A 16,589-nucleotide genomic window follows, 5' to 3' on the forward strand; every position below is an offset into this window, starting at 1 on the left:
CTTCCGCCGCTGAACAGGGGTTGTTCATCATCCCAGGGGTCATCGACCCCCACATGCACCAAGGAGGCCATCCACATCCAAAGTGGATGGACAAACATCCCTTAGAAACTGCCAAGTTCACCTGAACACCCTGCCTCTATGCTCCTCAAAAGCTTGAGTCTAATCTAAGTTCAGCTAATCTAAAATCTCGTTGCTTTCGCTCCCCCCCTCCGTCCCTATACACTTCCCTGCTCTGCTAGCCCCTTCTACTTCCAAAGTCACCATGCCTCCGCCAGTGCCCCAGAGATAGCCTTGCGCATTTCAAAATCTCTGCAGAGTCCACAGTCACTTCTGGTGCAACAGAAAGAAATGCTGGCCGGAAGAGGACTGCCGTTTTTGAAAGACCCTCCCTCAGAATGCCCCATAGCCAATCCAGGACAATGAGGCATGGAAAAGGGAAGATGTCTCACACAATGGCAGCCTTAAGCCAAAAGTCCTTACGTGAAGAAAAGAAGCCCCTTGGCCCTCTCCAGCTGTAAGGTTCAAACCAAAATCTCATAGCCTCTGCGCCTGTGCAAAACCCTAAGCTCCACAAAGCGGCGACGTGGCAGCAAAATCGTCAGTACTTCTGCGAGAGCAAGATCTGAGTCAGAGTTTGTAATCCTCCTTGTTACTTTATATGTGCTGACTGTATGCCTATGTATGTTCTGTATGTAATGCTTACTTGCTAGGGACGCCTAAAGTTTCCCCTCATAGGGATTTTTCCATTGCTTTCCAGGCTACTCTCTTGTGCTTCAATTAAAGTTTTTCTCCCTTCTGTTTATGTGTGCCAATGACCTTGAAAGGCTTAAGCCCATTACAGCATCCGCCTTAAACGGGACACAGCTGCGTCTCGTGCTCCCCAGGACACCGATGGGACCTGCTTCAAGCCGCATACTCCATCTTAGTTTTAAACCTTTTAAAACTTTTCTTCAAACCCTCTCCTTGAGAACCTTTTCGCCTTATTAAAACTGACTTTCCCTCCCCTCCTCTTCTCCTTCTGTTTTTTCGACCAGTAAAGGCGGGAGGAGCCAATTGGCTGACTGGCCCTCCCTGGATTAAAAAATCTGGAGGCCGTCCTGATACCGCCAGCACTGTCAGGACGGGCCCCAGTTTAAAAGGGCGCTGCCGCCATTATCGCGCCCTAATACCCAAACCCGTTTGGGTTATGGCTGCCCAGCGCCTGGCAGCTTTATCAATACCATGTTAAAGGCCAGGCGCTCAGCCGAAGCCATATAGGAACGGTCACGCGGCAATCCCCGAATAAATTCGATCCACAAAATTTAGCACCATCCGAAAAGCTTCCTGCATTCAGGGTAAGTGCAACTCCCCTTGCAAAGGAAACCCCCCTTTCCCTTTTCGCTTTGTGTGTCGCGAGGAATCTGCCTCTAAGTGCCGGATTGCCTCATTTCCCGGATGCACCCATCCCACCCAAAAGGTGCTTCCAAAGCCCCCTTTGTGTTGCTGATTAAGCATGCATACCCACAATCCCCCCCAGGACCCGCCTGTTCCCTCCCCCCTCAAGGCTCGGACTCATGGCCTTGGCGCCACCCTGATAGTAGCTCTGAAGCCAATTCCCACCAGGGTCGCCTACCTCCTGCCCTCCCTGTCAAACAACTAAAGAGAGAGGAGTGGCTGACCCCAGGAGGGTTGCATTAAAAGCAACCTTCACAGGCTGCAAAACAAGCCTTCCTCCTTTCACAGGCTGCAAAACAAGCCTTCCTCCTTCCCATATTAATCTAAACACTAACTTTCGATCCCAATCTCCGCCATCCAGCTCTAGAAGCCCCTGAGCCTGGCGGGACCCGGCGCCCGTAACCTGGGAAAGGGGGGTGTGTTTCAGTCCCTCTTCCTACAGGTTCCCGTGGACTCCGATTCGCCACGACAGGCCAACCCATGGAAGATGGCGCCGGGAGGAAACCAAGCCCCATCCAGGAGGAGATGGAGGCGCATCTCTAAGAGGATCCCTTGCCCAGCTTGATCTCCAACAGGAGCGCAGTGTATAGCCCAAAGACCCGGATGACCTGGGGGAGGCGTCAAGGCGACCCACCAGCCGGAGGCCCTAAGCGCTGCTGCTGCCAGCAAGACCATACCCGAGACACCCGAGAACCTCTGTGCCCGCTCTCTTTGCGAGTATGCCACCAGCTCAACCCAACCACCATCCTTTTGCCTGCTCTGCTGCCTCCCTGCCGATGGCGATCGGCCACCCCCTGGCGAGCTTTCACCGGACCAACATCTGGGAGCAGTTTGCTGCCGCTGCCAACGTCTCATCTTTCTGCCTGGAGCCCGAGTACCCACTAGGAGTCGGGGAGCCTGCTGAGCTGCCACCACTGCTCCCCGTCTGCAAAGCACCCGGAGACTTCGCTAGCGGAGTCTGGGCTGAGCCCCTTCATGAATGCCTCATCCATCAGATACTCTATGGCCGCCGACTAGGGGACCCGATCGTCCAAACCCTCCCGGCTGGCGCTCTCTCCCTTGTCCACCAAGACTGGCCATTGCTAACCACGAATCTAACACCTGCGCCCGCATCACCGAGCGCCCTGAAGCCAGAGCCGGAGAACCGACCCGAGATTAACCCCATTCGTCGGCTCGGCCAGTTGGAACTGCACACACATGGGACATTCCCCGTGTTCGGAAACATCCTGCTCCCCAGGGGCTGGTTCTGGACCTGCCCAGGGAGAGAAGCGTTTAATTATATCCCCGCCCGACTCTCTGCGGAACTCTTTGTTTGCCTCAGTGGCCTCACCATCGTTCTACCCCAGGCTCCACCCGGGGAGGCCGGGCGCCCTTGCCGCCGCCCAGCTCAGCTCTGCCTTCGACCCCTCCTGGCGGAGCGGCGGTCGCCCTCTCGAAGCGGAGTTCAAATACTCTCTGGCGACTTCCCTAGTGGGAGTCCGGACTTCGCTTCCCTACAATGCACTACAAGACTATTGGCCGGCTGGCCTGTGCCCTTGCTTCAGAAGTCCATCAACTCTACCTCCACCGCTCCTGGATGCTCTGGCCTCCGAGCAGCAGGAACTTCGTCAAGCGACCCTAGACAATCGTGCCGCTATTGATTACTTGTTGTTGTTACACCACCAAGGTTGTGAGAATGTACATAATATGTGTTGTTTTAATCTTTCTGATAATTCCCAGTTGATCCACATGAAAGTCGTGAGAGCTGCAGGAAGTTGTATCTAATCTGAAGTATGATGTTTTGCCCCATTGGTGAGTCCAGCCCTCTGGAGCTGGCTGCCGGGAGAGAATGGTTGAGTGCTATTATACAGCTCTGCATTGGTTTAATTTTGTGCCTTATTATCGGCTCTTGTTTTGGTTCAATCGCGTGTCCTAATATTGCCTGTAGCGTTATTGTAAGAAGCCCCTACGCATTTCCCTTACCCGCAACCAAGTTCTAATGTTACACAAGCAGCTTGGTCAACTTGACCAAACGGCGGAGGAAGACAAAAGCGTCCCCTAAGTAAATCGCCCCTTAGCGTTTACGGCCCCCCGTTCTCTAAAATGTAAAAAAGGAGGAGATGTAGTAGTGCACTGCCGACTACAGCAGTGCAGTAGTAGAAACGTTGGGGCGCCAACGGACCTCGCGGCCTTGCGGTCGCTTGTCGCACCCCCACTCCTCATCCCCCCATGAGTCACGGGTCATGAACTGTCTGACTCAATCACCGGGCGCAGGGACAATGGTCTTGCCCCCAGGTGAGGATTAGGCTCAGACGCGTACGCTCCTCTCCGCACGTAGCCAGATGAGATCATGCATCGCGTGATGATCTCCCGACCTCCATCTCCCGGAACTCCCCGGTCCTCCCTCCTACAAGCGCCCGATAGAGTAACAATAAAAGGTGCCAGGAACCGGCAGACGGGAGACTCGCTAGGAACACGGACCTCCGGTCTCCCGCTGCTGGCGATCTCCACCAGATGTTATCTCCGCGTCTCGTCTCGTTCTTACGCTGACCGCGTGGGTCGACTACAATCAAGCCTCAACTGATTTATGGCAACCCCAGCAATGGGCTTTCAAGGCAAATGAGAAGCAAAGATGGTTTGCCACTGCCTTCCTCTATGGAGTCTTCCTTGGTGGTCTCCCATCCAAATAATGACCCCGCTTAGCTTCTGGTATAGTCAAAGTTGGACTATACCATGCCTCATCCATAATCTTACACATGCATAAATTGAGTTTCATGTTGAGCTGTGTTCTATGGCCACCCTGTCTCCATTTTGTTGGTATGAGACTCTATAGAACCCTGAATTGGATAGGACAGGCTGGACAGATTTGGACAGATTTTGGAACGGTTGGCTTTGGTTAGCATTTGGATGAGAGACCACCGAGGAGGAGGAGGAGGAGGAGGAGGAAGAGGAAGAGGAGGAGGAAGAGGAAGAGGAAGAAGAAGAAGAAGAGGAGGAGGAGGAGGAGCAGCAGCAGCAGCAGCAGCAGCAGCAGAAGCAGCAGCAGTTTGGATTTACATCCCGCCTTTCTCTCCTGCAGGAGACTCAAAGGGGCTGACAATCTCCTTGCCCTTCCCCCCTCACAACAAATACCCTGTGAGGTAGGTGGGGCTGAGAGAGCTCTGAGAAGCTGTGACTAGCCCAAGGTCACCCAGCTGGCATGTGTGGGAGTGCACAGGCTAATCTGAATTCCCCAGATAAGCCTCCACAGCTCAGGCGGCAGAGCTGGGAATCAAACCCGGTTCCTCCAGATTAGATACACAAGCTCTTAACCTCCTACGCCACTGCTGCTGGGGGGTCGCTACACAGAAGCAGGCAATGACAAACCACCTCTGAACAGCCCTTCCATTTAAAACCCCGTGTCCTTGAGTCAGTTGTGACAACAATACCAGTCTCTTTAGCCCATTCACATGTCCCACCAATCTCTGAAATGCCCAGTCAATCAATGACAAAAGGCCATTTCTGAAAAAATCAGGTGAGCCTCAGTTGGCGGTTGCATGTGAAAGACATAGGAGAATTGATTAGTTGGAAGAACAGGCAAACAGCAACTACTTTGGGGTGCTGTGTGGTTTCTGGGCTGCATGGCCGTGTTCTAGCAGCATTCTCTCCTGACGTTTCACCTGCATCTGTGGCTGGCATCTTCAGAGGATCCTCTGAAGATGCCAGCCACAATCTGTGAGGCATCAATGCTAAGCGTCTGTGCTTAATAGAAACCACTACCTCAATATCCAGCCGTGAAAGTCTTCGACAATACAAGCAACTACTTTGCATGACTGAATTTAAATCAGGAAGTACAAAGGCCAGCTAGCTCAACAGAGGAAAAGGTGTGGTCCTACTACAAAGGAAAAACACAGAGATAAATTACTTGACCAGGCACAGTCACCTTCATGAATATTATTCTAAATGTTTCTATTCAGTCAAGATCGTGTTGGTCACAATATCCTGTTATCTGTTTCTCCCTCACCTAACAGGAAAGACCTTTGGTGATTACTGTCAAGGTAGGTATTCCAAAAGTTGTCTTCACCCTGACCCTTTCCGCACAAACCTTTTGAACTGTTTTGAGACAGGAAATTAAACATTTCTTCCATGGAGTTCCGCGTTATTTTTCCCCCCTTTTGGTTCTGAAAATGTTTTATTTCCAGTCTCAAAATATTTTCAATGAATCCCCTTGAAAAACAATTCTTTAGGCTGAACCAGTTTCAAAATGGCTTCACTCCTGTGCCATCAATTTAAGATACTTTCCACATCTCTCTTTGAACTTTCTCTTCGGCACCATTTTCTGAGCTCAATCTCCATTTCCCTTCACCTGTTTTTTGAGCATCTGTATAAATTTATTTTGGAGGGGGGTGAATAATAAGAACATAAGAACATAAAAAAAAGCCTGCTGGATGGGATTAGAGTCCATCTAGTCCAACACTCTGCTGCTTTCGCGAGTGTGGCCCACCAGATGCCTTTGGGAGCTCACATGCAGGATGTGAAAGCAATGGCCTTCTGCTGCTGCTGCTCCTGAACACCTGGTATATTCCCCGTGCTCACACCAGTGCAATTTCACTGTGAAAAACCGGTCTTTGACTCCTCAATCTCCCCACTCATATTCAGCTTCCGGTCACATCTGCATATCTTGAGGCCCCCTCCTCCGTTCTCTGGCATACATGCTGTATGTGTGTATGTAAAGTGCCATTAAGTCGCAGCCAAATATGACAATCCAGTAGGGTTTCCAAGGTATGAAACTAATTTAGGTGGTTTTGCCGTTGCCTTCCTCTGCATAGCAACCCTGGACTTCCTTGGTGGTCTCTCATCCAAGTACTAGCCAGGATCGACCCTGCTTAGCTTCTGAAATCTAACAAGATTTTTACAGTCTGGATAGATACTGGGGGGAAATTGGGATCAGGATTCAGGTCTTTTGGGGGCTCCTTAGTATTTTGATGCTGAAACCAGGGCTGGTTCCAGGTTTGGAGGGGCACTGGGTGGAAAGTGCTCCAGCCTCCCCACTCCCATTCACCACCAGGACCCCCACCTTCCTTTCTGCTCCTATCTATATACCTCACATCTGCCTGTGCATTGTTCCCTGCCTGCTTATGACCCCTGCCATGCTCACAGCCATCTGCATGCCCTTTCCTCAATGGCACAGGGTGATGTCTGTGGCTGGGAGTTCTATGATGAGCACCACCTGTTCTAGCCACATGCTCTTCCCTGGAGATGCTGGGAAGCCCAGGTGGCCAGGAGCACAGGAGGTGGTGTGCTTGGATTTAAGAGGGCAAGGGTGATGAGCAGGAGGAAGTTAGGCCCCTAGGCCAGTGATGGCGAACCTTTTCAAGACCGAGTGCCCAAACTGCAACCCAAAACCCACTTATTTATCGCAAAGTGCCAACACGGCAATTTAACCTGAATACTGAGGTTTTTGTTTAGAAAAAATGGTTGGCTCCGAGGCATGTGTTACTCAGGAGTAAGCTTGGTGGTAGTCAGTGGCTTTGCTTTGAAGCAACTGTGCAACTCTTCCAATGGGAGAATCACGACCCTAGGAGGGTTTACTCAAACAAGAAAACCCCCATTTCAACAACCAGCCTCCCAGGTAAAGGATTGCACTTTAGTTCTTCACATGAAAATCATTGGGGTTTAACAGCGCTTAACAGGGTTACCTACTTCTTCCCCAAAATAGGTCTTAGGTTTAATGCTAATAATCGAGCCCAGTGGCCCAGGCCAGCCTAGATGTGTATTATTATTATTATTAGCAGGGGACTCTGCAGTGCCCACAGAAGGGAGCTCTGAGTGCCCACCTCTGGCACCGATGCCCATAGGTTATCATCACTGCCCTAGGCCCTGGCAAATGCCCAAAATTAAGTGAAGAAGCAAGCCTTTATTGGCATAGACAGCAGTACAACAATAATAAAACAGATTTACAAGCGTATCCACTACAGGATATACATGTTAGGACGAAGGAAATCTGCTGGCATGTAGTAATTTCCAGGAGAAAGTCTGCCGCTATCATACAGAGAGAAGGATCAGGGTTAAATTAAGATGTGCTTAGATTTGGATGAAAGGCTGCAAGGTAGATTTGGCTGCAAGGTACTAAAATAAAGTTGTGAGGGGGGGGGGGCGGATACCGCTGGTGGAGCATGGGGTTTGAAGAGGGAAGGGACTTCAGCAGGGTATAATCTCATACAGTCGTCTACTTTCCAAAGTGGCAATTTTCTCTCCCTGAAATGATCTCTGTCACCTGGAGATCAGTTGTGATCTTAGATCGGGGAGATCTTAGCCATTGCTCGGGAGTTCGCAACCCTACTCAAACATTACTCTGTTGGCTTTCTTCTACTTTAGTTCCTCTGCCAGGAGGATCCATGGAGCCAGAGAAAAGGGTAAACAGGGCCACTGCTCTATGGCTGTTTCTACTGGAGAAAATGGCATGGGAGGGAGGCCAAAAGTCCCTTCTCCCCCATTGCAGCTCTCCATTTGGCTCCGGAAGCAAAGGCAGCTATGGAGCACTTTAAAGGTAAGTTCCCCAATGAAAGTGATTCAGTCAGATACCTGTATCCCAAATGGGGTCACATAACACCTACTTTGGACCTCAGTCTGTTCTTGCCAGGACAGGAGTAAGACAGTGGAGAAGTTACTTTCATGCATTTTCTTGAATGATGCTATCCAGTATTGGAGCAGGCTTATTTCCACGGGATGTATGTCTGACCTGTGTATAGACCTCAGCTGCAGCATCTACACAATACTCCTCCAAATGATAGCTTATAACCATATTGAGACAACATTCCCTCCTTCACAAGCCACACCATATCCCCAGACCTGGAAATTATAATTCTATGCTTAGGAACTTTGAAATCTCAGCATTTCTAGAATGAACTTCACAGGAAAAAAAGTTCAGATCAGCTCTTTTGTAGCCTGCTTCCGCTCTGAGCCCTATTTTACAGATACTTACATGCTGTTCTGTGTCTCTGGGGCTGTTTTAATGGCTTGATTGTTTGTATACCGACAATTTTGTTATTTTAATCGCAAGCTGCCTGGAGCAGCACTCTGGAGAGGTGGCATAAACATCTCCGAAAACAAATAAATACTTCCTCACATGACACATCTCGTGAAATTCACTGACATAAGATGCTGCCATAGTTGCTTATGTAGACAGTCTTATACAAGGTGTAGGAGACTTTGCAGAGGACAGATCAACCAACAACTAATCAGCAATGAGAATTAAAGGTTCAAATATCATATACGTAGCAGATATTAGGATCAAAGATCAGGGATGGCTATCACATCATGCTCTTCTTCTGAGCTTCAGTGATAGTCTTCTGGCTGAGTTCTGTGGGAATCAAAATGCCGGACTCGTAGGGTTGCTGACCTCAAGGTGGGTCCACCCAGAGGTGGGATCCCAACCTTGAGTTCTCACAGTTCGAGTAGGATACTAATTATTTGTTTGTGCGAGGGTTACTAGTGATTTGCCGTGATTTTTTGCCTTGGTCGCCCTCCTCTCAGCAGTAAGCGTGCGAACTTGAAGCAGTCTAGCAGGAGGTGCACGGCATGCGTGGCAGCCTGCGCTCGTGCATTCATTTCCACCAAGGACGGTATAGCGGCTGCATCCTGCCACAGCCCACCCAGAATGCCGCCCGGAATGCCTGGCCCGCCCCTGTTGTGCCCCGCCCGCCCCATTGGCGCTACACCACAGTTTGAATCCCACCACCATGGGAACCTGTTACTAAAATTTTTGGATCCCACCACCGGGTCCACCATTACAATCCAAGTGGAGGGTCAATGTAACAACAATGCCAAAGCAGGAATACTTTTAACATTGTATATGGCTCACAGCACATTGCTGTCTAATTTATGCCCTATTTTGTAAGACACAAATTGAACCATACAGAAACAGAAGCGTCGATGAGGTCAGTCTGCTACCTGGATGCTGACTAGCTCCGTGGTTAAGAACTGAATGCGATTGTAAACTTTTTTCATATGGTGTTTGTGAAACTGTTGTTCCAGATCTTAGTGCAATTTTGAGCTGCTTTTGGAGTTTGTGTCAATAACGTTTATAAGACATATGAATATAACACCAGAAAAACCATCTGGGAGTTTTGTTTCTGTAGGGTTCAACTGGAACCTTTGTGTCCTACAAAACATGCATAAGTTAGAAGAAGAAGAGTTTGGATTTATATCCCCCCTTTCTCTCCTGCAGGAGACTCCAAGGGGCTGACAATCTCCTTGCCCTTCCCCCCTCACAACAAACACCCTGTGAGGTGGGAATTGGGGAGCTGAAGAGAGCTCAGAAGAACTGTGACTAGCCAAGGTCACCCAGCTGGTGTGTGTGGGAGTGTACAGGCTAATCTGAATTCCCCAGATAAGTCTCCACAGCTCAGGCGGCAGAGCTGGGAATCAAACCCGGTTCCTCCAGATTAGATACATGAGCTCTTAACCTCCTACGCCACTGCTGCTGTGACACCAGCGTGCTGCGAGCATTTATGCAGTGCCAGAAATATTCCTGCTTTGACTTCTGGGGTCGCCCGGACTGCCAGAACTCAATGGGAGTGCAACTGATCTCCAGACCATAGAGATCAGTTTCCCTGGAGAAAACGGCTGCTTCGGAAGGTGGACTCTATGGAAGGAAATCTTGCTGAGGTCCCGCCCCTCTCCAAGCCCTGCTTGTTCCCAGGCTCCGCCCCTAAATCTCCAGGAGTTTCCCAACATAGAGCTGTCAACCCTTAACTAGTCAGGATACGGCTTGATCTAGTGTGGTGCAGTGGTTAAAATGTTGGACTATGATCTGGCAGGCCCAGATTTAAATCCCCACTCAGCCATGGCAGCTTGCTGGGTGGTATTGGGCCAGTCACACGTTCTCAGCCTGACCTACCTGATACCTGAGGGATAAATCAAAAGAGAGGGGAACCATGTAAGCTGTATTGTCGAAGGCTTTCACGGCCGGAATCACTGGGGTGCTGTGTGGTTTCTGGGCTATATGGCTGTGTTCTAGCAGCATTCTCTCCTGACGTTTCACCTGCATCTGTGGCTGGCATCTTCAGAGGATCAGGCTGGCATCTTCAGAGGATTCAGATCCTCTGAAAATGCCAGCCACAGATGCAGGCGAAACGTCAGGAGAGAATGCTGCTAGAACACAGCCATACAGCCCGGAAACCACACAGCACCCAAACCATGTAAGCTGCTTTGGGTCCCAGAAAAAATGGAATATAAATAATATAAATAAAATCAGCCAGCCAACTCTTATGTTCTTAAGAATGCTGAGATACTCCATACTGAGATACTCTGGCGTATGTGTTATTTCACTGTAGATTTTATGGACAGGTATGCTTAGATTTATTGGAACCTGTGTTGGTTGATTAAAAAAACTTCTCTCTGAGCAGAGGGTTCTCAAGACTTTATCAGCAGGGGTTAACCCAAGAACTGCTGTATCTGTAGTGAAATTTCTATTCTCCATAATGAAAATACGGGCTGAGATAATGTCCTGTGTATAATTTATTCAGGGCCTAACCCTTAAATTGGTAGATATGTTAAGGTTGAATGCAGTATATATATATATTTTATGCAAAGCTGATTCCACATGGGCCAAAAACAGCAGTGTGAAAACGGTGTGAAAACGGTGTAAAAGGGTTTAAAACGGTGTAGAAGGGTTTATACTGCTTTCACACCGTTTTCACACCACTGTTTTTGGCCCAGGTGGAATCAGCCTAAGTAATTAATTCAGTAACAGTATTTTTTCTACTTCTGCCTAGCTTGTGGGTTGTAATAAAGATCGACTGATTGACTTCCAAGAACCCCTGGCTTGTAAACCAGGCTAGGTTCATAGAACAGATGCCTCCACTTTTATGAGGTAATGCAACCAGGAGTAAGTTGCGTAAAGATGCTGAACAGGTCTGGCGCACACAACAGTAGGCTGGACTCCTCACACCACTGCTTAGCTGCCTACAAATGGCAAATCGTCTCACCTGTGCTATGGAGAAGGGTCCAAGGTGCAAAGTCTCATCGGTCAAAGGCCAGTAAAGCTCACATTTTTTCTGGAGACAGGAAGGAAAATGAGTTTAGCTGAGTGTCCATAAGGAAAGCTTCTTGCCCGAAACCTCCCCAAATGCCCAAGATGAAGAAGAAGAGTTTGGATTTATAACCCCCCTTTCTCTCCTTGTAGGAGACTCCAAGGGGCTGACAATCTCCTTGCCCTTCCCCCCTCACAACAAACACCCTGTGAGGTAGGTGGGGCTGAGAGGAGAGCTCGAGCTGTGACTGGCCCAAGGTCACCCAGCTGGCGTGTGAGGGAGTGCACAGGCTAATCTGAATTCCCCAGATAAGCCTCCCCAGCTCAGGTGGCAGAGCTGGGAATCAAACCCGGTTCCTCCAGATTAGATACACGAGCTCTTAACCTCCTACGCCACTGCTGTGGAGAGCACAAGTCCTGGAGTGAGAGGCACACACACTGGCTGATTATACACTGTTGCTCTGCCACGCAGCAAGCGTATGGTTCCTGCAGGAAAGAGATTCTTGTTCTGATGTCATTAAAGTTGCACTTCCAGAGATCCCTGACGTCCCGCAGTTTGGAAGAATGGGAAAACCGTGAGGTTTCCCACATGCCGCAGGGCTCCCCTCCTTCTGGGTGGCGCCAAAGGCAAGAGCAAAGGTTGGTTTGCTTTCCTAAAGCCCTCTAAAAGTGATATTGATATTGCTGATATCAATATCATGGAAGATGCTTTCGTGGCTTTTGCATTTTAAGGGATCCCTGAGAGCATCGGGGGAGGGAGACCTTCCCCCTAATCATTAATCTCAGGGATCGACAGCATGCTTTTAATGCAAAAGCCACAGCAACCACACAATATTCATACAGAAAGCAGAGGTGGGGGGATCCAGCAGGTTCTCACCAGTTCGAAGTGGAGTTACTAATTATTTGTGAGTGCTGCTGAGGCGGGTTACTAATTGGGTCTGCTTTACTGCATTTAGAAATTCCATTAGGTCCAAAATCATAAAAAAGTCCTGTTGTTGTTTCCTATGTGGCTGGTTAGCGAAGGTGAGAAAAGCGGGGATAATTCTCCCTGTTAGGCTGTTGTTTTAAAACATGTTGAGAAATCTGATAAAAGTTCCTTGTTTAAGGAAAGTATCCTTCTTTTAGGAGTTCTACAAACAAAATTAAGTATTTGAAGAAAGTATTAAGTATTTGACAGGCAGTCAATTAGAGGAGAAACAGGTTGTTTCTGTTGGCAGTAGACGATAGGACTTGCTATAATGAATTGAAATTATGGACAGAAAGATACCAGCCCGAAATTAGGAACTTTTTTTTTACAGTAAGAGTTTTTTACAGTAACAGAGAAATTATTGTATTGTCGAAGGCTTTCCACGGCGGAATCACTTAGGTGCTGTATGTGGTTTCGGGCTGTATGGCCGTGTTCTAGCAGCATTCTCTCCTGACATTTCGCCTGCATCTGTGGCTGGCATCTTCGAGAGGATCTCTGAAGATGCCAGCCACAGGCAGCATCAGGAAGAGAATGCTGCTAAAACTACTGACCGCTTAACCGAAACTTTGCTAAGCATTATTAATGCCCGCTTGAGATGCCCGGCCATGCCCCCGTCGTGCCCCACCCAGCCCCATTGGCGCTATGCCACTGTTTGAATCCCACCACCATGGGAACCTGTAACTAAAATTTTTGGATCGCACCACTGCATATAAGCAATACTGATATTATTTTTAAAGGGGAATATCGATCTTTTCCTTTGACTTTTGATCTTTCCTTGTGAGCAATGTGAGAGCAGGCAATCAGGCGCGCCACGGAAAGCGCTTTATGGGCTACTGTATGGCTTCCTACTTGACTGAAACCTCCCCTTCTGTCCCCAGCCTCACCTTGCCCATTTCCACTTCACGGCAGGCCATGACAATCACCTAAAATGAGAGAACACATCATGAGGGTAAAAACAATCCCCACAGAGTTAGCTGTTAGACTAATCAACATGTGACCTTGCATTAGAAAATATTGCTAAAACTCAGGGGTCTCTAAACTTTTTGAACTTGTGGACACCTTTGGAAGTTTGCAATAGTGTGGTGGGCTCAGTCACAAAATGTTTGCCTTCAGTCACAAGGTAATGGGCCTTGTGCTGTGGTGGCAGCTGCTGTCAAAGCAATGTTTTGAAAATCCAAACAGTCAATCAAACCTCCAATGACCAATCAAAAGCCTTGCTGGGCAAAACCCCCACCCACTTTCTAAAAACACTTGGTGGGTACTTGTTGGAGACCACTGCTCTAGTTAGTGAAAGCTTATGCCACAATAAATATGTTCATCTTTAAGGTGCCACAAGACATTCAGTTGTAGAAGGAAGGGAAAGACAGTTTGGTAATATTATTATTAAAGACAGCCCACAGACAGTTTGGTAATATTATTACATACCGTACCAGTGAAATTACCACAGCTGAGATGGACAGGTGGACAGAGGACCCCTATATGACAAGGAACACATCCGTTTTATACGTCCCCATGTTTCTTTTTATGCCATCTGCTTGTAATCTGTTTTAAGTTTATGCTATTTATAATGCTATTTATAATGCTATTATGCTATTTATTATGCTATTATGCTATTTATAGTGTTTTAAATGTTTTAAATTTTTGTATTATTTATTGTTTTTATTGTACTGATTGTTTTATATGTTTTATTGTGAGCCATCCTGAGTCCTGTGAGAGATTGGCAGGATATAAGTGTAATAAATAAATGAATGAATGAATGAATGAATGAATGAATGAATGAATGAATGAATGAATGAATGAATGAATGAATGAATGAATTCAGGTCTCAACACTTATCACACAGGAATGAGTGGTAGCAATTTTCTCATGAGGAGGGAGTAATGGGAAGAGGGTTAAGTCTTTGCCCTGGAAAATCAATTTCTTGAGAAAACCAGATTATATACTGGTGCCCAAACATTTTATTTCCAGCCTCAAAACTTTTTGAATGAATCCCCTTTAAAACGATGATCTGGCTGCAACATTTTGAAAACATCCTCAGTTGCTGTGCGATCTATTGACAGCATTTCTTGCACTCCTTTGTTTCCCTGAACTTCCTCCTCGGCGCCATTTTCTGAGCGCCAGTTCCCCCTCGCCTGTTTATTTGCAGCATTTCACTGTTTGTTCTTTTATTTTTTGCGAGTGCTAATATTTGAAGCATTGAGTATACAAGGAATCTAGAATGCAGTACGAGGCCGTGAAGTATTGAAGCATTGATTCAACACAGGACTCACAAAAGGAAGGAGGGAGGAATCACAAAATGGCAGCCAGGAATCATTTGCAGGGGGTGAGTGCAGACAAAAGGAAGGGGGAATTGAAAACGTTTTACAAGAATTGAGTGGAAGGGGCCAGGGTAATACAGAATGTGTTGGAATGTTAGAAAATTGCTAGATCAGGGGTAGGGAACCTGCGGCTCTCCAGATGTTCAGGAACCACAGTTCCCATCAGCCTCTGTCAGCATGGCCAATTGGCCATGCTGGTAGGGGCTGATGGGAATTGTAGTTCCTGAACATCTGGAGAGCTGCAGGTTCCCTACCCCTGTGCTAGATAAATAGCAGAAAGATCCATTTTAATCTACTCAGTTTAGAGTTACTAACCTCCAGGCAGTGGCGTAGGGGGAGAAAATGGCGCCCAGGTCCTGCCCCCCATCCCCCGTTCCCCGTGGCCCTTCCGTGCCCCCCCCTTACCTTAGTTCAGCCGGCTGCTCTTTGCACCAGGCTGAACTTCAGGCTGCTCTGGGCTTCTGCCGGGCCTGGAGGGGCGGGGAAATGGGAAGGGGTGTGGGGCGATTTTGTGCCCCCCACATGACTCCAATGGTGCACACCCAAGGCACAGCACCCCCTCCCCGAAGCAGCTACTCCACTGCCTCCAGGTGGGCCTGATGATCTGCTGCTATCGCCACTGATTTCCAGACAACAGAGGCTAGTTCCTCTGGAGAAAATGGCGGCTTTGGAGGGTGCACTCTACGGCATTGTGAGATCCCTCTCCTCCACAAACCCTGCTCTCCCCAGGCTCCATGCTGCAAAATCTCCAAATCTTTCTCAACCCAGAGCTGGCAGACACTACTCCAGGTGGTGTCTGGAAATCTCCTGCAATTGCAGCCGATCTCCAGATGAAAGAGGTATTACATTGGGAAATGTTGTTTTGAATAGTTGATTTGATGAATTTTGTGAATAATATGTTGTTATGAATATATGTTGGATGTGGCCCTGAGCCCATTTGGGGAAAGGCAGCCTATACATCAAATACAAACATGTACAAACATGTACAAACAAACAAACAAACAAACAAACAAACAAACAAACCAGAGATCAGTTCCCCAGGACAAACTGGCTGCTTTGGAGGGTGGAATACAGTGGCGTAGCGCCCACAGGACAAGGGGGGCGATGCCCCAGGTGCGGGGGCATGGTTGGGGCATGAAGGGGGCATGGGGGCATGAAGGGGCATGAAGGGGGTGTTCTGGGGCAGGTGGGTGCCACCACAGCAGGGGCGCAGGTCGTGCATGCGTCCCTGGCACAGTTCCTCGTCACTCTGCCCCTGGTGGAATCTAAGGCATTTTACTCCACTTATGTCCTCTCTTCCCTTTCCACAGCCCACCATCCTCAGGTTACACTCCCACATCGCCAGGATTTCCCCACTTTTTTCCCCAGGGCTTGCCTAAAAAATCAAGACTGCACCTGCTCTCCAGCTACTCAGCTTACCTTGACCTTGTATTGCCAAACCATACGCCAGAAGTCAAGCACGGTATGTCGAAGAGGCCCTTGGGTTGCAATGTAGCATCTCTTGTTATCCACCCCCTGCCAGGAAGAAGCAAATGGCAAAATTAAACAGCACCTGCCATTCTGATGCACAGCATTCTGATGCACATCACTTTGATGCAGAGTATTATTGCCATTGATAGGAAAGGGAAAACTTGTGAGAATGAAAGGACAAGCAAATTAAAGGAAGAGTGGGCAACTTATTCAGCACTTGCATGGCTTGCATGGTGGTAAAAGGTGCAAGTGATGGGTCATTACTGGTTAATGGGGTGATGTCACATCCCCCTGTTTACTAGTTTATGCAGACTATGTTTACAGGATGGGTTGCCACTGTTGTCTACACTTTACCCCAGCAAGCTGGGTACTTGTTTCACTGACCTCGGAAGGATGGAAGGTTGAG

At 48.3% G+C, this 16,589-nt stretch overlaps 1 protein-coding gene across 1 annotated transcript in view; it reads right to left on the reverse strand.

Moving 5' to 3' along the window:
• PTPN18 (protein tyrosine phosphatase non-receptor type 18) overlaps positions 1 to 16,589 on the reverse strand; it is an 82,127-nt gene that overhangs the window by 33,165 nt on the left and 32,373 nt on the right. The window contains exons 4-6 of the mRNA XM_048487554.1: positions 16,133 to 16,228; positions 13,280 to 13,318; positions 11,385 to 11,453 (exon numbers count right to left, since the gene is read on the reverse strand). Of these exons, the coding sequence (XP_048343511.1) occupies positions 11,385 to 11,453; positions 13,280 to 13,318; positions 16,133 to 16,228 (204 nt within the window). The remainder of the gene's footprint in view (positions 1 to 11,384; positions 11,454 to 13,279; positions 13,319 to 16,132; positions 16,229 to 16,589) is intronic.

The sequence above is a fragment of the Sphaerodactylus townsendi genome, linkage group LG03 (assembly GCF_021028975.2).
Source record: "Sphaerodactylus townsendi isolate TG3544 linkage group LG03, MPM_Stown_v2.3, whole genome shotgun sequence".
NCBI classification, from domain to species: domain Eukaryota; kingdom Metazoa; phylum Chordata; class Lepidosauria; order Squamata; family Sphaerodactylidae; genus Sphaerodactylus; species Sphaerodactylus townsendi.